Raw genomic sequence first — 25,593 nt, 5'->3', positions numbered from 1 at the left:
TTGATTTCAAGAGGAAAAACTCTTTGTGTTTTATTAGCAATGAATTTCACATTGTGAAAAGAAAATCCACTTGTACAAAATGATGACTTCCAGTAGACAAAAATGGAAAACATACAACACACAACATGTCATTATTCCTGTACAATATATTCTTTACAGTAGTACATCCGCTCCTAGTCAAGGGGACTAGGATTGTATACATCGTCGATCACGCCACGTCGAGATGGCAAAAGAAAAATGGCATAAAAAAAAAGACCTCAACCGACTCTCCAGGAAAAAAAGCCACTCAGTGACGCAGGGCGGCACCGAATAGTTCCAAGCTTCCTTCATAACGTTGACATGCAAATTCTAAATCAACATTCTAATTTTTTTTGTATGTGTCTATTCATTGTTTAAAGTCCAACGGGGTTTTTCTTCACAGTTGCAGATAAAGATTAGGCTACACTAATATTATAGTATTAAACTATTATAGTATATGACTCGTCATAAACATTTAAATAAAACATTTATCATAAACGATGTAGCCTATCTGCATCCGCTCGGCGCTCCACCATCACTTCCGTACCAACCGTGAGCCCTGATTGGGTTATTCATGTTGATGAAACTGACGAGTTATATTCATTAAAGAAAGTTGATTTAATAATAAAAAAAAATACTAATTTAATCAGATTAATCACTTTATTGAAATTGAGGATTTATTATTTTTTTATGCGTATGTCATCAAATATGACAACAGACATTGGAAGCTTCATTCGAAAACTTCAATAGAAGATTCTAATGTAAAAAGAAAATGACATTCGGCACAGCCCTACAGTGACCTTTAACCTTTTGTTAGGCACAGCTATGGAAACCCGTTTGACCCTGTGGCTTGACCCCGGGCGCTGACCCTTCTTATCAGAAGCAGCGGCTGTGAAGTGTTGGGTGACAAAGGGTGGACATGGGAAGGACATTTCAAAGAGCGACACACAACGCTAGAGCAACAGAATTCCGGTGGGTTTAACTTTCAACTAGGGATGCTCGATATTGGCTTTTTTACCGATACCGATATTCCGATAATGTCCAACTCTTAATTTCCGATACCGATATCAACCGATATCAACCGATACCGATATATGCAGGGTTTCCCACCCCAAAAAACGGAATAATTTCAGGTAACTAATAATTTCACTGGATATATATATAACAAATATTGTTATTGTTTATAATTTTTTTTAAACCGATACCGATATTTTCCGATATCACATTTTACTGCCGATATCGGCCGATAATATCGGTCGGCCGATAATATCGGACATCCCTACTTTCAACCATAGAATTCCACCAGTCTATAGCTTCAAATGGCCAGCAGCTGTTATGACATCATCCTTAGAATGTTAAGTTCTTCAAATTCTAATCCAATTTGCGAGATCGTACATCTGGGCGGGGGTCATTTAGCATGAAGAACGAGACTGCACAAGAACAGGCACAAGCACGGGATACACCTAAGTTAGTCCAGGTACATTTGAAGAAACGCACCGTGACACAGAGACACACAAATACTGTGCTGTCTAGTACAACACTTATTTTCTAGTATCTCTGCTATGTACATTTTAGAGCTCCGTTTGTGATTCATACAAGATAAACAACAAATCTTTTATTTTAAGAGAGCGGTGTGTGAGTGTTTCATAAGTATTTTTAAAGCTATGATGAATGATGTGTAAAATTCCAGAGCCATTGTTTTCCTATAGTTAACTCGCTGTAGATCTCAAGATATGCTTCACAATTCAAATGGCATTTCCATCCCAAGGAACACAAAACAAAACACTTTTAGGTTGAGGCGTAAAATGTGCAAAACGATTACATAATCACAGAGTAAAACAATTGACCCATCTCAAACCCTGCCCTCTTTTTTTTCTCTTTTTTTAATAATTTTTTTCTCCCCCTTTTCCCCCCCGTATTTTTTCTCCCATCCCAATTTAGTCGTTATGCCAATTCCCTTCCTGGTCGTTGCACGCATTTTTCCCCCACTGTCGGCCTAGGGAGGGTTGAAGACTATCACATGTCTCCTCCGATACATGTGGAGGCAGCCAGCCGCTTCTTTTCACCTGACAGCGAGGACTCTCACTGGGGGGGGCGTAACGCGTGGGAGGATCACACTACCTCCCCTAGTTCCCTTCCTCGCTGAGCAGGCGCCCCGACCGACCTGTAGGAGTCGCTGTTTACAACGACCAGGATACACACACCCCCCCCGGCTTCCCACCCCCTAACACTGCCAATCGTGTTAGTATGGACGACCGACCAAGCCGGAGGTACCGCTGACAGCTGGATTCGAACCCAGTGTCTCTGCAGTAGTAGGCGAGCGCTTAGTCCGCCCTCTTTTCTTGATCCTGTTGCTTTTGTCCGAGGGAAGTGACGGGTGTGATTGGAGGATCAGGAAAGAAGGCTGGGTTTGAGACGGGTCAATTACGGTAGAAAAAGGCAACAAAGTGAAATAAACGTTGATAACACAAGCAGAAAAAACAATAAGTTAAGTAATCTCTCGCTTCACACACAGTCCAGTAAGAGAGCTTTTGTCCCATTTGAACCTTTTTGAAGAAAAACTCAGTTGCCTTTTTTTTTATTATTCTTTATAATACTCCTTTGACACAAAGGTTCCATTTCAAACTGAAATTCTAAGGAGCCCGACATAAAGCTTACTTGAGATCTCTGATGATCGTTCCTTGTGCATCTTTGGCCATTCCAATTCTTCACTAAAAAGTTATAAGTACATAAAAAAATTTGTCAAATGACCAGATCTAAATGATGTAAAGATAAGAGGAAGCGGATGCAGAGGAAGGACACACACACAGCTGGCACCTCTGTCCTCATCACACCGGCGTGTAGGGACATGTCCCACTGGCAGGCAACTGGCAATATTAACATATGGTAACTCTCAGCTATTTGGCTGAAACCATCTTCTCCCCTTTGGTCGCTGGTTGGAATGCAGTGATTAAAAATGGGTGTGAACATGGGTGTGAGTAATAATAATGCCAATTGTATGTGGGTGTGTTGGTTGGAGCAGGAGTAACTTAACCCTGAAACCAATCGTCCTTTATGGCACATTAAGAAAGAATTTAAAAAAAATCTATCTTTACAAACCAGACAAAGAAAAGCAAAAATAGATATCCAAATCCGTCATGTAAACATGTAAGTCCAATAAAAGCCCCACGGCTTCTATTCCTCGTACTGAACGGTGCGGTCGGCTTCATCAGGAACCCCCCTCACAGTCCATCAGCTCACCGCCTTCACAGTCTGAATTCCACATCATCGATCCGCTTGGAATGCCTTGGGAAGGAGACACAACAAACGGAACACGTTAACTCAATCAGCGCCGGAAGCCCAGAGCATCTTTGTTCTTACCACGCCAACGCTTTCAAAGACAGGAGTGCGTCACCTTGTTTGTAGAGCTATAACTATATTATAGCTATGGATACAATACTGTGGCCCATTTGACATCACCCATCTATCGTTCAATATGTGAAAAATAATAAATGTTTTCGTCAATACGTTCGTGTGTTATACCGTGGTGAATATAAGTATAGTTTTAGAGTGATCCTGTCTAATCCCAGAAAACGACGATATACAGTCAAATGTGATTTTCACTAAAAGCGTTGCCGTTTCTCGCCTGGACACGCTACTATTTCCAAATCAAATATATAAAATAGGTATTATGTTTCATCATGAACGCATGAAAGGGGGGGGGGGGGTAATTTTTTGATGCTTTGATCGTCACCAATGGCATACGTTGTGGAGTAACGTTACACACACACGTTGCGATCGAGGTGAAATCATGGTTGGATCAAAGCAAGATTGATATCATTCAATCCTTACCTTTACTAGGAGGTAGTGTTGTCACGATACTGGAATTTCGACTTCGATACGATACCTTGAAAAGTATCGATACTTCGATATTATTTCGATATAAAAATATATATATATATATATATATATATTTTTTTTTAAACAAATTTAGCTTCAAATTTAGCTTCTCTCTGGTACTATAAGAGAAGATAAATATAACAATTTTAAAACCCTTTGTTTATCTTTAGATCACACATTTAAAAATAACTGTTCATCTCACTTCAATCATTTTTATTGCAAATGCAGAACATGGTATTTTCTCAAGCAGACAGATGTAAACACTGTAATCTGTGTTGCATGTACCTGACAAACTGAACTGTTTATATTACAGTTAGTAACAGTTTCGTTTTTATTTAAAGATAACGATAGGAGAGAGAGAGAGAGAGAGAGGGAGAGGACGGTAGAGAGAGAGAGGTAGCGGTAGATAGAGAGAGAGAGAGAGAGAGAGAGGGGTAGCGATAGAGAGAGAGAGGCTATGCTCGGAGCATTTTAGTAACGTTATATTTTCAACAAGATTGCTGCTATTTAAACACTTGATGGAAACGGGGTAACGTTAACCTTATGTCGACTGTAGTATTGTATGACCTTGACATAACGTTTAAACGTTAACGTTACTCCGTTACCATGCAGTAATTATACAAGTAGCCAGCTAAGCTAATGGAGCTAGCAGTAGCTAACGTTAGCTGGTAGCTGTAACGTTACAACGAATCAGCTGTTGATATTATGAGTAGACAACGTATCATGTATTAAACTAGAGTTAATGGTTTAATGCTTCAGTCACAGTGACGTTGAAAGAGCAGCTGTCACGAACCTCTTTAATTTCTTTATGGAGATCGGCGCTGGCACTGCTCTAACACCGCTTGCAAATAGCATTGGGGCATTTGTAGCTTGTCCTTCGTTGTTTACTTGAAACCCGAAGTACCTCCAAACAGCACTTCTGCGGTTTTCTTTATCCACAAGCACAAGTTGCGGAGGCTCTGCATTTACCATCTTCAGCTAAAATGTTTGTTTACTAACTGAAGAAGACGGCTCTCTGTGACTCTGTGAGGGGGAGGGCTGGACTCGGAGGAGCCGGGGAGCAAGCGCGCTGAGCGCTCTGAACAGCGCGTTGCCGTCAACAACTTGCGGTAGAACACTCGCCAGCTGGTACCGATACTGCAGAAAGTATCGGTACTTCGGGAAATGAGTATCGAAGCCGTTTTTAAATATTCAGTATCGATACTTCGATATTTTGACAACACTACTAGGAGGTACACCAAAAAGAATATTCCAATTGTCTGATCGCGATTCCCCATGTCAACCCCGAGTCTGTGTGGCCTGTAATGAATGGAAATATCGAATAAAATAAATAACGACATTGAAAACCCGACTATACTCGGGTCTGGCAGCTGAACGGTCAGAGAGACAACCCCGACTATCATCGGGTCTGGCAGCTGAACGGTCAGAGAGACAACCCCGACTATCATCGGGTCTGGCGTCCAAAGAGTTAAGCCTCGCCTCCTCAACGTATATAACAACAACGTTGGTAATAAAGGTGGGACAAACTAACTTGGCCCAAACAAAGGGAGGAACGGTCATAACATGTGTAGCGTTAGGCCTAAACTAGCCAGTGAGATCAGTACCAAACAAACACCCCCCCAAGACCAAGACCATGGCAGATGGAGAGACTGAGCTCAGGGGGGCGAGCAAATGTGTGAGACAGTGAAAAGGGGATGGGGGAGAGAGAGAGAGAGAGGGGGGGGGGGGGGGGGGGGAGAGATAGGGGGGGGGGGGGGGGGGAGCTTCTCCTTGGCCTCCCTGCACACTGCTCTCCTGGTTGGCTGAGTAGTAATAAACGTGTTCTCAGGGACCCTCAGCGGTGTCTATGGGGCCGTTTTAAACCATTAATAACCCTCTTCTCCATGAGCCCACTGCACACAGAGTGACTGGCCGACCAGGTGGGCAACATTCCTCAGTGGGATCGCGTCGCTAAGGAGTCTCTGCCCGGCCTGGGGGGGGGGGGCTACAGTGTGTCAGTGAGGGGGGGGGGGGGGGCTACAGCGTGGTTCAGTGAGGGGGGGCTCTCTGTGGACAGAGCGTCTACAGTGTGGTTCAGTGAGGGGGGGGGGGCTCTCTGTGGACAGAGCGTCTACAGTGTGGTTCAGTGAGGGGGGGGGGGCTACAGCGTGGTTCAGTGCGGGGGGGGGCTACAGTGTGGTTCAGTGAGGGGGGGGGGCTACAGCGTGGTTCAGTGAGGGGGGGGGGCTCTCTGTGGACAGAGCGTCTACAGCGTGGTTCAGTGAGGGGGGCTCTCTGTGGACAGAGCGTCTACAGTGTGGTTCAGTGAGGGGGGGGGGGGGGCTCTCTGTGGACAGAGCGTCTACAGTGTGGTTCAGTGAGGGGGGGGGGGGGGGGCTCTCTGTGGACAGAGTGTCTACAGTGTGGTTCAGTGAGGGGGGGGGGGGGGCTCTCTGTGGACAGTGTGTCTACAGTGTGGTTCAGTGAGGGGGGGGGGGGGGCTCTCTGTGGACAGAGCGTCTACAGTGTGGTTCAGTGAGGGGGGGGGGGGGCTCTCTGTGGACAGAGCGTCTACAGTGTGGTTGAGTGAGGGGGGGGGGGGGGGGCTCTCTGTGGACAGAGCGTCTACAGTGTGGTTCAGTGAGGGGGGGGGGGGGCTCTCTGTGGACAGAGCGTCTACAGTGTGGTTCAGTGAGGGGGGGGGGGGCTCTCTGTGGACAGAGCGTCTACAGTGTGGTTCAGTGAGGGGGGGGGGGGGCTCTCTGTGGACAGAGCGTCTACAGTGTGGTTCAGTGAGGGGGGGGGGGGGGCTCTCTGTGGACAGAGCGTCTACAGTGTGGTTCAGTGAGGGGGGGGGGGGCTCTCTGTGGACAGAGCGTCTACAGTGTGGTTCAGTGAGGGGGGGGGGGGGGGGGGGCTCTCTGTGGACAGAGCGTCTACAGTGTGGTTCAGTGAGGGGGGGGGGGGCTCTCTGTGGACAGAGTGTCTACAGTGTGGTTCAGTGAGGGGGGGGGGGGGGGGGCTCTCTGTGGACAGAGCGTCTACAGTGTGGTTCAGTGAGGGGGGGGGGGGGGGGGGCTCTCTGTGGACAGAGCGTCTACAGTGTGGTTCAGTGAGGGGGGGGGGGGGCTCTCTGTGGACAGAGCGTCTACAGTGTGGTTCAGTGAGGGGGGGGGGGCTCTCTGTGACAGAGCGTCTACAGTGTGGTTCAGTGAGGGGGGGGGGGGGGCTCTCTGTGTGGTTCAGTGAGGGGGGGGGGGGGGGCTCTCTGTGGACGGAGCGTCTACAGTGTGGTTCAGTGAGGGGGGGGGGGGGGCTCTCTGTGTGGTTCAGTGAGGGTGGGGGGGGGGGGGGCTCTCTGTGGACAGAGCGTCTCTACAGTGTGGTTCAGTGAGGGGGGGGGGGGCTCTCTGTGGACAGAGCGTCTACAGTGTGGTTCAGTGAGGGGGGGGGGGGGGGCTCTCTGTGGACAGAGCGTCTACAGTGTGGTTCAGTGAGGGGGGGGGGGGGGCTCTCTGTGGACAGAGCGTCTACAGTGTGGTTCAGTGAGGGGGGGGGGGGGCTCTCTGTGACAGAGCGTCTACAGTGTGGTTCAGTGAGGGGGGGGGGGGGCTCTCTGTGGACAGAGCGTCTACAGTGTGGTTCAGTGAGGGGGGGGGGGCTCTCTGTGGACAGAGTGTCTACAGTGTGGTTCAGTGAGGGGGGGGGGGGGGCTCTCTGTGGACAGAGCGTCTACAGTGTGGTTCAGTGAGGGGGGGGGGGGCTCTCTGTGGACAGAGCGTCTACAGTGTGGTTCAGTGAGGGGGGGGGGGGGCTCTCTGTGGACAGAGCGTCTACAGTGTGGTTCAGTGAGGGGGGGGGGGGGGGGCTCTCTGTGGACAGAGCGTCTACAGTGTGGTTCAGTGAGGGGGGGGGGGGGGGGGGCTCTCTGTGGACAGAGCGTCTACAGTGTGGTTCAGTGAGGGGGGGGGGGGGGGGCTCTCTGTGGACAGAGCGTCTACAGTGTGGTTCAGTGAGGGGGGGGGGGCTCTCTGTGGACAGAGCAAACGCTATTCTCTTTTGGGAGGGGGTATCATGATGATACAAAAAGAAGTTTCATGTTATCACTCGGTACGTACGCACAGGGAACAAAATAAGTACCAGCCAACCGCCAATGGCTGGTAAAAAATCTGCCTGGCTGGTAGTTTTTAAAATCTACCAGCCAAATGGCTGGTAAGTCAAAAAGTTAAGTTTGTTCCCTGCGTACGCATGCACTGTGTCGATGCATTTTCCTGTGATATCTTTGAAAATGTTAATCATTTTATTTTGCAACAGAAAACATGTAGGCCTTCTTAGTTAGTCTAAGGTTGCTTGTGCCAGGATTACCATAAATATCAAGAATGATTTTCTTGAGAGCAGACAATAAACTATCCACTTTTCTCCAGATGAGGACGGAGGTACTACTGGGACCCTGCAGAGCGTGCCTGAGCTGTGTGTGTGTGTGTGTGTGTGTGTGTGTGTGTGTGTGTGTGTGTGTGTGTGTGTGTGTGTTGTGTGCCACTATGCCATCCTACTCCTCATCAAACAGGTTGAACAATAGCAGGGCTGCACGGTGTAACGTCCAGAGGCTGAGGAGGACAACAACCTTGTCCAGCGAGAGGGCATTCCACAAGTAACAAAGAGCCCTTCAGCGAGTCAGCTCTGCTTTCCATCAGGGCCACAACTATGACCCCTATCCCCCGCCGCCACCCCCCCCCCCCCCCCCCCCCTCAGACCTCATGGGGCTCAGCCCACCCAGGCCTTCCTCAGGACTCTACATCAATAAACAATAGGGGGGAGGGGGGTGCAAATAGGGAGGTGTAGTGGTTGCGTCATTGTTGTTTCCGGCGCGGTCCACCTCACTTGAAATTGCAATGTATTTCCAATGGACACATTTCTACATCGTCTCGTTTAAAACAAATAAAAGCATGAACATTGGCACGGTGTACCTTTCTGTGTGTATTCATCCACAATCTATAGCTCAACATGAAACAATTCGCAATTAATTGTAAAAGTAGCAAAGTAACAACGTTTATGTTTTCGTTCACTGAGAAACTGGCTGCGACGTGTATAAGGCCTCTACATGCTACAGCAACTGCGAAGCAACTGCAACACAACAACAACGACAACGCAACGGTGTTGCAGACACTCTGCCTTTATGCTTCTGCAACATCGATGTGCAGCCTGTGCAACATTGTACCCCGGATGTAGCTAGGTTCCCTAGATAGATGAAACTTCCCTTCTCAACCAACCCATTGATAACAAGCAGAAAAAGAAGCACCATTTTCGGGGGGTTTCAAAATAAAAGAGCGACGTCTAAAGCACCGGAAATACGTTTATTTTGTACATTATCTAACGTTAACAGGAACCAGAACTAACTTTAGGTTAGTTGTAACGTTAGTTTAGGTTCGTTTTAACGTATTTCCGGTGCTTTAGACGTCGCTCTTTTATTTTGAAACCCCCCGACCGGAAGTATTTGTGATGCTTCTTTTTCTGCTTGTGTAACTTAGTCCGGTTCTGTGTTTGTTGGTGTCTGTAGATTGTTGGTGAACAACTAACTTTAGGTTAGTTAACGTTAGCTAGCAGCAGGGATGGACGCCTTTGTGCAAATGCAGGCAGCTACAGGCACTCGAGGTGGAAGAGCTGCTGAATTTAAATCGGCAGGAGGAGAGAGAGCTCGACAAAGCCGGATATATCCCTGTGGCTGTGGTGTGGTTGTAGGCACGAAAATGCAGCTCGAACTACCCGTTATATTAAATTAATTGATTGCTGTTTAACTTGTCCGTGTCCAGTCCTTTCGATTAGCCCCACCGTTCATTGTAAACAATGATGCATGTAATTATATTAACGTTACTGTGTGTTGTTGTAGCTATGTTAATAAATTCTGAATGGCATTAGTTGGGTATGATAGCATTGAATAGCATCAACGCTAGCTGGCTGGCTACAACAAATTCTCACAAGCTGGCATCGTAAAATATCAACACGAGCCATGGGAACACTGTTTACTAAATCGTGGAGGCTTTTAATCGTCAAGGTAAGAGGATTTGAAGGCGTATGCTATGGAAGTCCCCTGCGGCTCCACTTTGTTGAAATGTACATAACTAGGGCTATAGGATAACCACCGCTTAATTCACGATTTTTTATTGGTTTGTCATGACAAACCAATTACATAATCCAACATATGTGTAAAGAAACTAACATATTCCAGTTAACGGTATATTTTTTTAATGGTTCGTTACGGCGAAATCAATACTTCCATTTGTATAAATTACGTTAACTCGAGGATGGTATTGCTCCCTGCAGGACCAATATTATTCTATGACAGCCCCGCCCCCATTCGCTAACCAATCAATCACTGCTACGCAACATCAACGCAACGGTTGTTCAGATTAGATTTTGGGGAGAGGTACGTAACATCCTCGCAACACACTCTACAACACCCTCTGCAACATGTTGCGTTGAAGTCGCGCTGATGTTGTTTTGCAGTTGCGTTGCAGTTGCTGTAGCATGTAGAGGCCTTAAGGCCTCTGCATGCTACAGCAACTTCAAAGCAACTGCACCACAACATCGACAAAGCAACAGTGTTTTAGACACTCTGCCTTTATGGTTCTGCAACATCGACGCGCAAAGTTAGTTTAACTAAAGTTAGTTTAGGTTCGTGTTAACGTTAGATAATGTACAAAATAAACGTATTTCCGGTGCTTTTAGACGTCGCTCTTTTATTTTGAAATCCCCCGACCGGAAGTATTTGTGATGTATTCTGCGTGTGTAACTTTAGGTTAGTTTTAACGTTAGCTAGCAGCAGGGATGGACGCCTTTGTGCAAATGCAGGCAGCTACAGGCACTCGAGGTCGAGGAAGAGCTGCTGAATTTAATCGGCAGGAGGAGAGAGAGCTCTTCAAAGCTGGATATATCCCTGTGGCTGTGGTTGTAGGCACGAAAATGCAGCTCGAACTACCTGTTATTATATTAAATTAATATACAACTTGTCCGTGTCCAGTCCTTTCGAACTGCCCCACCGTTCATTGTAAACAATGATGCATGTAATTATATTAACGTTACTGTCTGTTGTTGTAGCTATGTTAATAAATTCTGAATGGCATTAACGTTAGTTGGGTATGATAGAGCATTGAATAGCATCAAGTTCAACGCTAGCTGGCTGGCTACAACAATGGAGGATGGTATTCTCTGCGGGACCAATATTATTCTATGACAGCCCCGCCCCCATTCGCTAACCAACCAATCACTGCTACGCAATATCAACGCAACGGTTGTTTAGATTAGATTTGGGTGAAAGGTACGCAACATCCTCACAACACAGTCTACAAGACCCTCTGCAACATGTTGCGTTGAAGTCGCGCTGATGTTGTTTTGCAGTTGCGTTGCAGTTGCTGTAGCAAGCATGTAGAGGCCTTAAAGCCTCTGCATGCTACAGAAACTTCAAAGCAACTGCAACACAACATCGACAAAGCAACGGTGTTTTAGACACTCTGCCTTTATGCTTCTGCAACATCGACGCGCAAAGTTAGTTTAACTAAAGTTAGTTTAGGTTTGTGTTAACGTTAGACAATGTACAAAATAAACGTATTTCCGGTGATTTTAGACGTCGCTCTTTTATTTTGAAAACCCCCGACCGGAAGTGTTATAGTGTCTGTTGCTAGCAGCTTAACTTTCTGTGCTTTTCGAGCTAACGTTACCGTAACATCATTAGTTAAACTTTCCAATGGAGAGGACCTCGGCTCACATGCAGCTCAAACTACCTATTGGAATAAATTAATTGATTGATGTTTAACTTGTCCCTGTGTGTGTCCAGTCATTTCGACTAGCAAACGTTGTATTTAACGTTACCTCAGGACGGATACCATTGTATTTACTTGGTTAGCTATGTAGCTAATGTGGATAGCATTTTGAATAGACCCAATGCTAGCTGGCTGGCTACAGCTTTATTTACTAAATTATGGAGGCTTTTTAATCGTCAAGGTAAGAGAGGATTTGTCATGATCAACTGAAGGCGTATGCTATGGAACAATATGTGCTTGGGTTTTCAGAAAAAGGCGAGCTATGTGACGCTAATTATTTAGCGTCAACGCTGGAAACAACAATGGAGGATTATTCTCTGCGGGACTAATATTATTCTATGACAGCCCCGCCCCCATTCGCTAACCAACCAATCACTGCTACGCAATATCAACGCAACAGTTGTTTAGGTTAGATTTGAGGGACATGTACGCAACGTCCAAGCAACACAGTCTACAAGACCCTCTAAAACAACCGCGCTGAAATCGCGCCGATGTTGTGTTGCAGTTGCTCTGAAGTTTCTGTAGCATGCAGAGGCCTTTAGGCGACAGCACTGAACGACAGGCGTTCTACTGGTAAGTGTAGTTCTTTTTTAACGACAAATTAAACCTTTTAACTAACTTTATTGCAACAAAAAATGCTTAAACAATAATGTTAGTGATAGAAGGGAACTCATTTTGTACAAAAATGGAAAGCTTGCCAATGTTCATGAGGCAGAATTATTACAATAGCCAATAATACATTTTCCCAATGATAAATCCCTATACGGGTAAAGTGACGTCAGACTACACCCCCCTACAGGAAACTAAAGTGACGTCGGACTACACCTCCCTATAGGAAACTAAAGTGACGTCAGACTACACCTCCCTATAGGAAACTAAAGTGACGTCAGACTACACCTCCCTATAGGAAACTAAAGTGACGTCAGACTACACCTCCCTATAGGAAACTAAAGTGACGTCAGACTACACCTCCCTATAGGAAACTAAAGTGACGTCAGACTACACCTCCCTATAGGAAACTAAAGTGACGTCAGACTACACCTCCCTATAAGAAACTAAAGTCACGTCAGACTACACCTCCCTATAGGAAACTAAAGTGACGTCAGACTACACCTCCCTATAAGAAACTAAAGTCACGTCAGACTACACCTCCCTACAGGAAACTAAAGTGACGTCAGACTACACCTCCCTATAGGAAACTAAAGTGACGTCAGACTACACCTCCCTATAGGAAACTAAAGTGACGTCAGACTACACCTCCCTATAGGAAACTAAAGTGACGTCAGACTACACCTCCCTATAGGAAACTAAAGTGACGTCAGACTACACCTCCCTATAGGAAACTAAAGTGACGTCAGACTACACCTCCCTATAGGAAACTAAAGTGACGTCAGACTACACCTCCCTACAGGAAACTAAAGTGACGTCAGACTACACCTCCCTACAGGAAACTAAAGTGACGTCAGACTACACCTCCCTATAGGAAACTAAAGTGACGTCAGACTACACCTCCCTATAGGAAACTAAAGTGACGTCAGACTACACCTCCCTATAGGAAACTAAAGTGACGTCAGACTACACCTCCCTATAGGAAACTAAAGTGACGTCAGACTACACCTCCCTATAGGAAACTAAAGTTATGTCAGACTACACCTCCCTATAGGAAACTAAAGTTATGTCAGACTACACCTCCCTATAGGAAACTAAAGTGACGTCAGACTACACCTCCCTATAGGAAACTAAAGTGACGTCAGACTACACCTCCCTATAGGAAACTAAAGTGACGTCAGACTACACCTCCCTATAGGAAACTAAAGTTATGTCAGACTACACCTCCCTATAACCCCTTTCTCTACCTTTGGGATTCTCACACAAGTCAGGCCCACTGGCACAAAGCAGTAGCGTCTCTTATCAACTCCGGCCAACTCCAGTTACAACATGTGGTGAGATGAGTGTTGGCTAGTTGGCCCTGATGCTCTGCCTCATGCCTGAGGCCCAGGGTGACCAATCAGACTGTTTTTAAAAGAGAGCAATGCATCTAGGTCTTGTCCACATACCGATTGTTTTTATATATATTTATATATATATATATATATATATATATATATATATATTATATATATATTTATATATATATATTATATATATTTATATATATTTATATATAAATCACGATAGTGACTGGTGATTTCAACCAGGCAAACCTGAAAAAAGTGATGCCGACTTTTTTCCAGCACATCGCCTGCTCCACAAGAGGGGGAAACACACTCGACCACTGCTACACCCCGTTCAGAGCTGCCTACAAGGCTGTAGCGGCTCCGCCACTGATGGGCTCTGTAAACGCGAGCGATCACGACTCCATCTTTTTAATCCCAGCATACAAACAGCGATCACGCGAAGCCGTCGTGTCACGTGAGACAAAAAAGTGGGCTGACGAATCAGAGGCCGAGCTCCGTGACGCGTTCAAGGATACAGACTGGGACATGTTTGAAGAAAGCGCCAGTGACGTCAGCGAGTATGCTGATACCGTTGTAAGCTACATAACAACAGTGGCAGACGGCATTGTCCCCACAAAGACGGCGCGGGTTTTCCCAAACCAGAAACCTTGGGTGGACAGCACTATAAGAACAGCCCTAAACTCACGCACCACGGCTTATAACCTGGGCAGAGAGTCAGGAAATATGGAAGAATACAAGGCTTCAGTCTACACTCTGCGCAAGGCTGTTAAACTTGCTAAGAGGACATATGCTGAGAAACTGGAGACACAAATGGCACAAAACGACACAAGAGGCTTGTGGAGGGGACTGAAGACAATAACTGACTACAAAGTCAGCGCCCCCGCAATGGGGAGCGACGACGCCTCTCTAGCGGACAAACTCAACTCCTTCTACGCTCGGTTCGGTGTAGACAGTGTCGCCGCTAGCCCTCTGGCTAGTGACGTCACTGGCGCACCGGCTGTTGTGGAGGGGGGGGGGCAACCGCGGGGGGGCGGGGGCGCTCTCTCGTTGTCGGAACACAGTGTGAGAAGAGCATTTATGCAGGTGAACACCAGGAAGGCTGCAGGCCCAGATGGTATAACAGGACGCATACTTAAGTCCTGTGCAAACCAGCTTGCCCCGGTGTTCACCGCCATATTTAATCAATCCCTGGCGGAGTCAGTAGTCCCTGCCTGCTTCAAGATGTCTACCATCATCCCTGTACCGAAGAAACCCTCCCCAACATGTCCAAATGATTACAGACCGGTGGCACTCACCTCTGTGGTCATGAAATGTTTCGAGAGGCTGGTCAAGGACCACATTTGTGCCTCTCTCCCCAGCGATATGGACCCTATGCAATTTGCATACAGGACAAACAGGTCCACTGATGACGCTGTCTCCCAGGTACTGCACAGCACTCTCTCCCACCTTGACCGTCAGAAGGGGGGCTATGTGAGACTGTTGTTCATTGACTACAGCTCAGCGTTCAACACCATAGTCCCCACCAGACTGGTGGACAAGCTGATCGAGCTAGGCCTGAGCTCCGCCCTGAGCGCCTGGGTACTGGACTTTCTGAGTGAAAGACCCCAGGCGGTCAGGGTGGGGGGTCAGACCTCCAACACCATCACCCTGAGCATCGGGTCCCCCCAGGGCTGTGTTCTAAGCCCCCTGCTGTACTCACTCTACACACACGACTGTGTGGCCAAGTTCAGCTCCAACTCCATTGTGAAGTTCGCCGACGACACGGTGGTGGTGGGGCTGATCTCGGACAACGACGAGAAGGCCTACCGGGAGGAGGTTGAGGTACTGGAACGTTGGTGCCAGGACAACAGCCTGCTCCTGAACATTGGTAAAACCAAGGAGCTGATCGTGGATTATAGGAGAGGACAGCGGGAGACACACACACCACTGAGGATTAACGGGGCTACCGTGGACAGGGTGAGCAGCTTCAAGTACCTGGGGGTCCACATCTCAGAGGACCTGACATGGTCAACACACATAGGCACAGTAGTAAAGAAAGCGAAGCAGCGCCTCTACCACCTGAGACAGTTAAGGAAGTTCAGAGTATCGGGGAAGATACTTCAGTCCTTCTACTCAGGAGCTGTAGAGAGCATCTTGACCGGAAACATCACTGCCTGGTATGGGAACAGCACGGCACAGGACAAGAAGGCCCTACAGAGTGTGGTGCGCTCAGCCGAGCGTACCACGGGTATTGCGCTACCTCCCCTGCAGGCTCTATACAACAAGAGGTGCAAATCCAGAGCCTGCAGGATAATGAAAGACCCCCACCACCCCAATAACAGCCTGTTCCAGCTGCTGAGGTCAGGCAGACGCCTGCGAATTCTAGAGACTAAGACGGAGAGGCTTAGGCTAAGCTTCTTCCCCCAGGCCATCAGAGCCTTGAACAATGAACATCGAGAGACACAGAAACTGAACTATCCACACACAAGTACATACACGACACGCACGCTGAGCACGCTCACACACTAGCAGCCACTTTAACACTCATGCCGCACACACGCACACTTATGGCCAGAGGAAAGGCCACTTAAAATAGTATAACATCAGGAACAGTGTATTGCACTACTAAAGCTAACTAGCATGTCCTATATGCTCTGTAAATACTAATGTACAGATACCGAGATGGCACACCATGTACCTGTTTATTGCACTGTTTTATTGGATTCTATTAATATGTTGTACCACTGTATTTTATTGGATTCTATTATATGTTGTACCACTGTATTGCACATCGTCGCGGGCAAGACCAGCCGCATTTCATTGTATACCTGTATGCCGTGACAATTAAAACTCTTGAATCTTGAATCTTGAATCTAAACACGTTAAAATAAACCGTATTAGCTAGGGATGCCCCGATCGATCGGCCACCGATCGCTATCGGCCGATATTCAGTATAAATATGCGATCGGTGATCGGTGATAATGTTTTATTTTCACCGATCGTCAAACCCTCTCATTCGCTGTCGCTGAGTTCTGTCTCAGACACCGGTGGTGCGGCGTCTGCTCTCGAGTCCAGCCCCTCCCGCACGCATGTAAACACGGGTCTAGTGTGACACAGGAGGACGGCGTGTCATCTCCCTGAGCTAACGTTAGCTTAGCTACCGTTACAAAATGACCCAGTCAACTATTCACTTTTAGTTTAATACATGATGAGGCATTGTCTAACCGAACGGTATCTAGCCGGTAGCTCCTGACATAAACAAACGCTCCACAAAGTATAGTAGGTAGGTATGATACCTGTTAGCTGTTAGCTGTTAGCTCACGTTAGCGCAAGCTAGTTCACTGTTCAAAACGAAATGTCCCATTGAACTAAATAATTCACTGAGGCGTTGTATTAACGTTATATATCCGGTTAGCAGTAGCTACAGATAGCTCCTGATATCAATGTCTTATAACACTGATTCGATGCGTATTCGAGCTGAGGGCTTGTGAATGTGATTTAACGTTATACCAATACTAGGGTCCAGCTGCAGCGCCGGAGAATCCTTGCCGTAGCTCGAGGCTACTCAAGTATAGGGTCCAGGTGCAGCTCCGGAGAATCCTGGCCGTAGCTGGAGGCCACTAGAGTACACACAGACAGTGGAGCTTGTTGCGTGGTGGCGATGTCTCGCAGATAATACAAGTACAAGTCTAATTATATAATATATATATTTTATAAAAAATAAAAAATAAATTTATATAAAATAAATTTTAATTTCTTTTAATCAAAAAGGATCGGTATCGGATCGGTATCGGCCGATATGGCTCACGACGATCGGTGATCGGTATCGGTGGCAAAAAACGTGATCGGGGCATCCCTAGTATTAGCCAAACCCCCAGCCCCGCCCATTTACCAACTCACCAATAGGGAGGTGTAGTCTGACGTCACTTTAGTTTCCCGCGCGGTCCCACCCGTATAGGGATTTATCATTGGGAAAATGTATTATTGGCTATTGTAATAATTCTGCCTCATGAACATTGGCAAACTTTCCATTTTTGCCGAAAATGAGTTCCCTTCTATCACTAACATTATTGTTTAAGCATTTTTGGTTGAAATAAAGTTAGTTAAAAGGTTGTTTAATTTGTTGTTAAAAAATAACTACACTTACCAGTAGAACGCCTGTCATTCAGTGCTGTCGCCTAACACACGTCACGGCCATTGTGTAGTTTCTCAGTGAACGAAAACATAAACGTTGTTATTTTGCTACTTTGCCGATTAATTGCGAATTGTTTCATGTTGAGCTATAGATTGTGGATACATACACACAGAAAGGTACACCGTGCCAATGTTCATGCTTTATTTGTTTTAAACGAGACGATTTAGAAATGTGTCCATTGAGAATACATTGCAATTTCAAGTGGGGTGGACCGCGGCGGAAACAACAATGACGTAACCACTACACCTCCCTATAGACCAGGAAGTAACCACTACACCTCCCTATAGACCAGGAAGTAACCACTACACCTCCCTATAGACCAGGACGTAACCACTACACCACCCTATAGACCAGGAAGTAACCACTACACCTCCCTATAGACCAGGAAGTAACCACTACACCTCCCTATAGACCAGGAAGTAACCACTACACCTCCCTATAGATCAGGACGTAACCACTACACCTCCCTATAGACCAGGACGAAACCACTACACCTCCCTATAGACCAGGAAGTAACCACTACACCTCCCTATAGACAACAATTAAGTCACTGAATAACAGCGAAAGGTCTATAATTCTGGCGCAGCCAAATATGGGAAAGTGAATTAATACATCTCAGACAAAATGACAAAGGGACAAGAGAGAGACTTGAGAGATAAGGCTATGGAAGTGATTTGGCTTGATTTGCCATAATAAAAAAAACTCACCATGACATTAATGACACGCCACGAGTCCTCCTCAGGCAGGGAGGTGTTTCCAGGTGCTGACGAATGCGGTGGGGATGAGGGAGTAGGGCACGGTGGTGATGCAGTTCCACGCATCCAGTGTGGGGTCATAGCAGTCCAGGGTCTTGCACCTCTGAGTGCCGAAGTAGCCCCCCACCACATACAGTTTATTCCCCGAGGCTACAGCCTGGCAGCTCATACGTTTAGCCGTCACGTCCCCCACTTTAGTCCACTGGTAGCTATCACTGCTGAACTTATACGCCGAACACGCGGAAAACTCAGTGTCTCCACCCATGACGAAGATCTGGTTGTTGAGGACGGCGGCCGCGGTATAGCGCCACGGTTGCGGGCACGACGCGGGCACCGTCCAGCGGTTCTCTTGGGGGTCGTAGCACTGCACCTTGGGCAGCTTGTCGTGGCTGACGCTGGTGCCGCCGAAGGCAAAGAGCTTGAGTTTGATGCTGACCACCGCCGCGTTGCTCACGCCTTCCCGCAGAGGAGCCACCATGGCCCATTTGTTGGCAACCGGGTCGTATTTCTCCACTTGTTTGAGTGACACGGACGGGGAGGCAGGGAGGCAGCCGGTGCCAGCGGTGTGCCCGCCTACAACATACAGGCACTGCTTCAGTTCAGCGGAGCCGTGGCCAAATCGGGCAATGAGCATAGGCGCCGCCTTGGACCACTCTTCGTGGGATGTATCGTAGACCCAGACATCTTTGGAGACTCCATTCTCTAAGCCTCTCCCCCCAGAGACATACACCTTACACCCGATGGCACAGGCACTGAACTCCTTCCTGGGACTGGGGATGTCGGCTTTGGGAATGATCTCCTTGGCCTTCTGGTCCACCAGGTAGAGCTTGTCACACATGAAGGTCTGGCCACCTAGCAGGAACAGGGCATGGCTGGTCTTTCTGGGTCTTGCCAGTGGGCTGTTGACCACACCATCGTTCTGAAGTATTCTCAGCTTGCAGCGTATGGCTTCATCTACAAGTTCTTTGCTTTTGGTCTGGGCATTGATTAGCTCCTCTGTGGATACATTCTCCATGAGGAAGATGGCTGGTAAGAGGGCCAGCCGGACTGTTCTCAGGAGCTCCGTCAGGTGGCACTGCCTTTTCTCCAGGTCATAGTTAACCCAACTCAGGGCAGCCTCGTACACCAGCCTCTCATCCTCGGTCTCCAGCTCCTCGTGGGACAGCAGCTGCACTGCCATCTCTTTGGGCAACCGCAGAAAGTCCTCCGTCTTGCATATTGCAGGGAAATGACTGAGACACATGTTCCAGGAAAGCTCATTGAGCTTGGTGCACTGATGAGCGTCGGAGAGAAGCAACATTCCGAGACTATTCGAGGGATGCAGATTCTTTTCTAAAAACTCTGCGCACGCGTCGCGAACGTCCTGGAACTCCAACATGTCCCCGGCCTCCAGCAGAGACTCTGCGTTCTCCTCGCTGATCACCACGCGGGAGGAGTAGGCGTAGTCCAGCAGCAGCTGCAGCACCTCCGGGTGCACCGAGTCCCCGAAGTCCACCTCGCCGGCCTGGCTCTCCCGCAGCCCCCCGCTGAACATGGCCTCGAAGTAGCGGCTGCAGGCGGCCAGGACGGCGCGGTGGCACGGGAAGGAGCGGTCGCCGGCGCGGAGGAGGACGTCGGTGAAGAGCCGCTGCTGCCGCAGCGCGTTGAGGTGCGTGAGGACGCTGTCGGCGTAGGAGGACTTGTGGAACAGGTAGATGTTCATGGAGGCCGAGCCGGCCCGCGACTTGCGGTTCTCGTGCGTGCAGATGGACATTCTCATTTGATCCTGTGAAGAGGGGAAAGAACACTTTGGTTTCATATCATTTATGATGACTGTACTAGGCCTCTTTTTTCATGTCCTATAATGTAAGGTCAAAGTCAATGGTTAGCTGCGCCTACAGTGGCGAAACAAAACGTAACAATAAACAGTGTCTTTCTACGCCTAAATATAAAGTATTCACCGCCAAGTAAAGGGGTGGGACGATACATCGATCCAGATCGATATATCGATCTATTATCAATAATCAAATAGGATCGATGCAACGTAAAAAGATCGATTCATATTACGATACTCTTATTTTGAAAATCCCGCGAGTCATATCCGCCGGCGCCCAGTATTGTGAAACTCCGTGTAGACATTACAGCAGTGTTCGCGTCTGCTGTAAAGCACTACAGAGCGTCTATTTTGCGAGCCGATATAAGATGTGCAGTTTTTCCCCCACAACGGGTCAAATGCATCTAACATGCGTTGCATCGTCGCCATTCCTTTATGCCCACGTCGCGTTAAATATCTAAATTAACGTCATGTTGGCTGCTTAAGCTAAGCAGCTAACCGTGAGAGAGAACAGGAGGGGAGAGGGGACTTGGGAAGGAGGAGGGGCGGGGGCAGTCTACCTTTCTGTGGGGGACTGGGGGAGGGGCATTCTGTGTGTGTGTGTGTGTGTTACTGAGGATGGACAGATAATGTTGATATTTAAACATGAATACATAATAAATGTATTCATGATCATCATGCAACATAAAACAATTGTAGGAAGTTTGGGAGAGGAAGGGGTTTTAGCTTGCGTGTTGTGAGTTCCAAAACATTTTACTTAAACTTTAAAGCTCAATATATAAAAAGTGAACAGGAGGTCTATTTGTATTAAAAACAATAGATTGTTTTTCATTTAAATGTCTGGAAGAGCTCAAAGATAAAAACATCAATTGATATTTCCGTAGCCTTTTTTTTGTTGGTCTAAATGTGACTGATTGTGTTAAATGGGCACATAATATCGCCTCGTATCGATCGCAGGCACCTGAATCGAATCGTATCGTAACGTGGCAGACTTTGTGATATCGGCAAATATCGTATCGTTGTCCAAATAATCGATATCGTATCGTGATGGATACTGGTGATTCCCACCCCTACGGGCTTGACTGCATTAGTTGTCTCTGCCAGAGGAAAATAAACGAGCGATGTCATGTTGGATGAACTCATTCCATTGTCTCGTTGCTACACTGCAGTCCCAATTGCAAACAGGTGTAATACTGAACAACGTCATACGATAATATGGTTCTAGAGGATTGATTGATTGATTGATTGAAAAAGTTTATTAACAGATTGCAGAATGGGTACAGTACAGTACAGCTCAATACATACAATTGTTAAGGGGATGCAGACCAGAGAAAGACTTTCGTCTTGTTTACATCAGGGTCCCCCATTTTCAATTCATCATAACATATATGACATACATGACATACAGATAGACAGTACTGCTACATCTATACATTTATGACATATCAGATTTGCAAATACAGTACTGTTTGTGATACAAAAGTGTCCAGAAAAGGAGTGTATATACATGGCGTAGAAACTGTACATTGGAGGAGGTTGGTTGGGTGGGGTGGGGTTGGGTGGGTGAGGGCTGTACATTGGAGGTGGGGGGGGGGGGTTGGGTAGGGGACACACACACATTTTACACTGTGCATTGGAATATTGAAAAAGCCTTACTTGGTCATTTACTGTACAACTAGGTTAGGACATTTGTAGGGGCCAGTTTCGAATTGCAGTCTCACGTAGGTGTTTTTTGAGAGTGTTTTTGAAAGTGGGTAGTGATTCACATTCCTTTACAGCTTTGGGTAGGGCGTTCCACATTGATGTGGCATAATTGCGAAACGTGTTTAGTCCCTCGTTTGAGCCGAATCTGGGTTTTACATGATTTGTGGAGCTCCCTCTGGTGTTGTGATCGTGGTATTCACTGACCTTTGGGAAGTATTTTGACATGTACATGGGTACCTTGGTCGCGTAGTGTATCTTGTAGACCAGGCCCATTGCAAGTTGCTGTACTCTGTCGTCTACTCTAAGCCATCCTAGGTTGTCAAAGTGGGCAGGGGTGAGGTGGGTTCTAGGAGTCAGGTCAAGTAGTAGTCTGACCAGCTTGTTTTGAGATGTTTGTAATTTGTTTTTTAGTGCCTTTGAGGTGCTTTGGTACCATGAGGTGCAAGCATAGTCGTAGTACCCTTGAATGAGTGCTCCTGCTAGAGTCTTCAGGGTATTCTTGTTTACCAGAGAGGAGATCCGGTACAAGAATCGCGTTCGTTGGTTGACTTTTTTTATTACATTGGATTTTATTACATTTTGTCACAGGAAAGATTAGCCTCTAGGATGGAACCCAGGTAGGTAATTTCATCTTTCCTTGTGATAATATTGTCACCCACTGTAACCGAGAAGCCGTCGGTCTTGCTGAGTTTGTTATTTGAACCGAAGAGAATGGACTCTGTTTTGCCCATGTGTAATGCTAGTTTGTTGTCGGCGAGCCATATGCAGATTCTGCCTAGTTCCGAGCTGAGGGCTTTTTCAACCTGTAACTTGTTCTTGTCAGAGACCAGCAGGGCTGAGTCGTCCGCAAACAGGAACAAGTTGCAGTCACAAGCTGACGACATGTCATTTGCATAAATTAGGAATAGTAGCGGTCCTAGTATGCGACATGGTAGGAAATGTCTGAATGAATGAATGAATGAAAACTTTATTTAACAGATTGCAGAATGGGTACAATACAGTACGGCTCAATACATACAATTGTTAAGGGGATGCAGACCTGAGAAAGACGTTTGTCTTGTTTCCATCAGGGTCCCCCATTTTCAATTCATATAGACATTTATGACATACACAACATACATGACATTTATGGCATAGGGACATATAGGTATTTAGTTTGATTGATTGATTGAAAACTTTATTAACAGATTGCAGAATGGGTACAATACAGTACAGCTCAATACACACAATTGTTAAGGGGATGCAGATTTATGTTTGCTATAAATGTCAGGTCCAGGCTAAATTATCTCATAGTATGTGTGTCTGATAATGTTGTAATATATGGTTCATCAAGATGCATTCCTTCCAACACAAACCAAGATGGACTGATAGAACGGTTCACGATTTAGCTTCGTATTATCAGCCTTAGCCTTCCAGACCATAAGAACGTACACACACACACGCACACACACGCAATTCAACTTTTTAAAAGTTGAGACATTTGAACTATAGTGCCCTGGGACAACGGCATCATTGGATAAAGACGGCTGTATTATTTGGGAGTATTGATCTCTACGGCAACACATGAATCCCATGAATGGAAAATGGGGGACCCTGATGTAAACAAGACGAAAGTCTTTCTCTGGTCTGCATCCCCTTAACAACTGTGTGTATTGAGCTGTACTGTATTGTACCCATTCTGCAATCTGTTAAATAACAGTTTCAATCAATCAATACATTTACGTCGACATTCAGTCGCAGGTGAGTTATTATATAACAGGAGTTGTTAGCCTATATATAATACTTGCCTACGTAAATAACCAATTCCAAGTTGTATACTATCAATTCCAAATACACATGTCATGATTTAGCATCCGGCTAGGCCTATATGAAATGTCCATGCCGTTTTCCCAATCGCACTATTTTAAACGTAAGTACATTTGAACACTTCTGCTTATCGGCAATAATAATAATAATAATAATAATAATAACAATAACCTAGAGGTTTATTATATTTACCGCGAGTGGTGTTCAGTATTCTGAGGGGGTTCCTCCGCAGTCTTCCTGCATGTCTATACACACCGAACTGTATTCCCAGATCCACGGTCGCAACAACCCATCGATCATCGAAGCGAATGCATATATTGATATCTATAATCTATGTTGTCCGACAACAACGTGCGTGTGTGTGAGAAACAGACGCTCAAGGAGCCAGACGCGCACAGCTGCGCTGCAGAGAGGAGCGCTCCTCTGAGTCTGGTGGGAGGGGCTGGTGGGAGGGGAGGGGCTGGTGGGAGGGAGGGAGGGGGGCAGGTGGGAGGGGCTGGTGGGAGGGAGGGGCAGGAGGCTTTTATTATTATTCAAAACCAACAACATGCATTTAACATCTGTAATGTATCCTCCTGTAGGCTATTCTCACGATGTGGTGTTTTGTCCATAATAATATTGGTTTTGCATTACAGTCAGAGCACCACTACTCGGTTGGCTTTTAATGATAATCAGTCATATTATGGGGGTAGATTTTTTTCAAAAATAAACAAACGCAAAAGTAGAATCCACAATCGTAAAAACGATCCACACACACACACCTCTCAATTTGTGTTTCATAAATCATAAAAACACGCTTGATTTGCTTAGATTTACGTACGGAATTCTAAAAACACACCTGCTGCTATTTGATTCACCAATCGAATACACTATTAATTAGATGTCGTGTCCAGTAGCCTATATATACAGTACACCCTGACCCGAGCAAAACAGCAGGCATTATGTCCAAGAAATAGGCAGTGATTCGATTTAAAGGCGAATATCCCAGGCATTTAAATAGAGTATGATTAGCCTACAGTTCATTATAGGCCAATTCTGTCTCCCATTGTCAACAGAGAGGTTAATAGAAAGACATTAAGATGGCAAAGTAGCCTTTCTTTCTGTCTGTCTCGTGAATAGAATAGCATTATGATCAACACAAGTTCAGTTGGTTAAAAGTTCAAACTAGGACTATAGCTCAGGCTATCAGTTGCTATCTTTGTTCTCTACTGGCTTAACTTAATTATGTATTGATGTGTACAAGTACATGATAGTAAAACGCCAATCCATGTTTTTATTTATTTGTAATATATTTTCTTTATATAAAATGTATTAATAATTAATTAATTAATAATTACCATTTAAATATATGTGGTATACTTACTCATTTAATCTTTAAGCGTGTAGGCCTACTAGGTGGGGAAATAACCAAACTTTCTTAACTTATTGTAAATCAGAATGTTGGCTATAGATCTGTTTGTAACAACTGTCTGCAGCAAATACAATTAGAAACTCATATTTACTTGTTGTCTTGTATTAGTCTTTGTATCAAGTGCCCAGTCAATCACAGTGAAATCGTGTCTCTTATTGTTATTTATTTTTGTTTAAACGCATGTTTAAATGTGGATCACTGATCGGGCCTGTCTGTATGAATAATAGACTATTACTGACACTTGATCCCCTCCGATTTGAATCTGCATGCCACTTACAT

General features: G+C 46.1%; 1 protein-coding gene across 1 annotated transcript; it reads right to left on the bottom strand.

The window, feature by feature from the left end:
- enc1 (ectodermal-neural cortex 1) lies at window positions 1–24,226 on the bottom strand. Its single transcript, XM_084316027.1, has 3 exons — window positions 24,096–24,226; window positions 18,533–20,345; window positions 1–3,303 (listed from the first exon to the last, which is right to left on the bottom strand). Exon 2 carries the CDS (start codon window positions 20,337–20,339, stop codon window positions 18,564–18,566), a length of 1,776 nt encoding a protein of 591 aa, XP_084172153.1. The 5' UTR covers window positions 20,340–20,345; window positions 24,096–24,226; the 3' UTR covers window positions 1–3,303; window positions 18,533–18,563.
- Between the last annotated feature and the right edge of the window lie 1,367 nt (window positions 24,227–25,593).

The sequence above is a fragment of the Notolepis coatsorum genome, assembly GCF_963971535.1.
Source record: "Notolepis coatsorum genome assembly, chromosome: 1".
Lineage (NCBI taxonomy): Eukaryota > Metazoa > Chordata > Actinopteri > Aulopiformes > Paralepididae > Notolepis > Notolepis coatsorum.
The sequence above is the reverse complement of the archived record's forward strand: the minus strand, read 5'-3'. Positions and strand labels throughout refer to the sequence as shown.

What these genes read in the sequence shown, in the direction of transcription:
- enc1 (XM_084316027.1), bottom strand. Translation starts at nt 20,339, where the DNA reads ATGAGAATGTCCATCTGCACGCACGAGAACCGCAAGTCGCGGGCCGGC.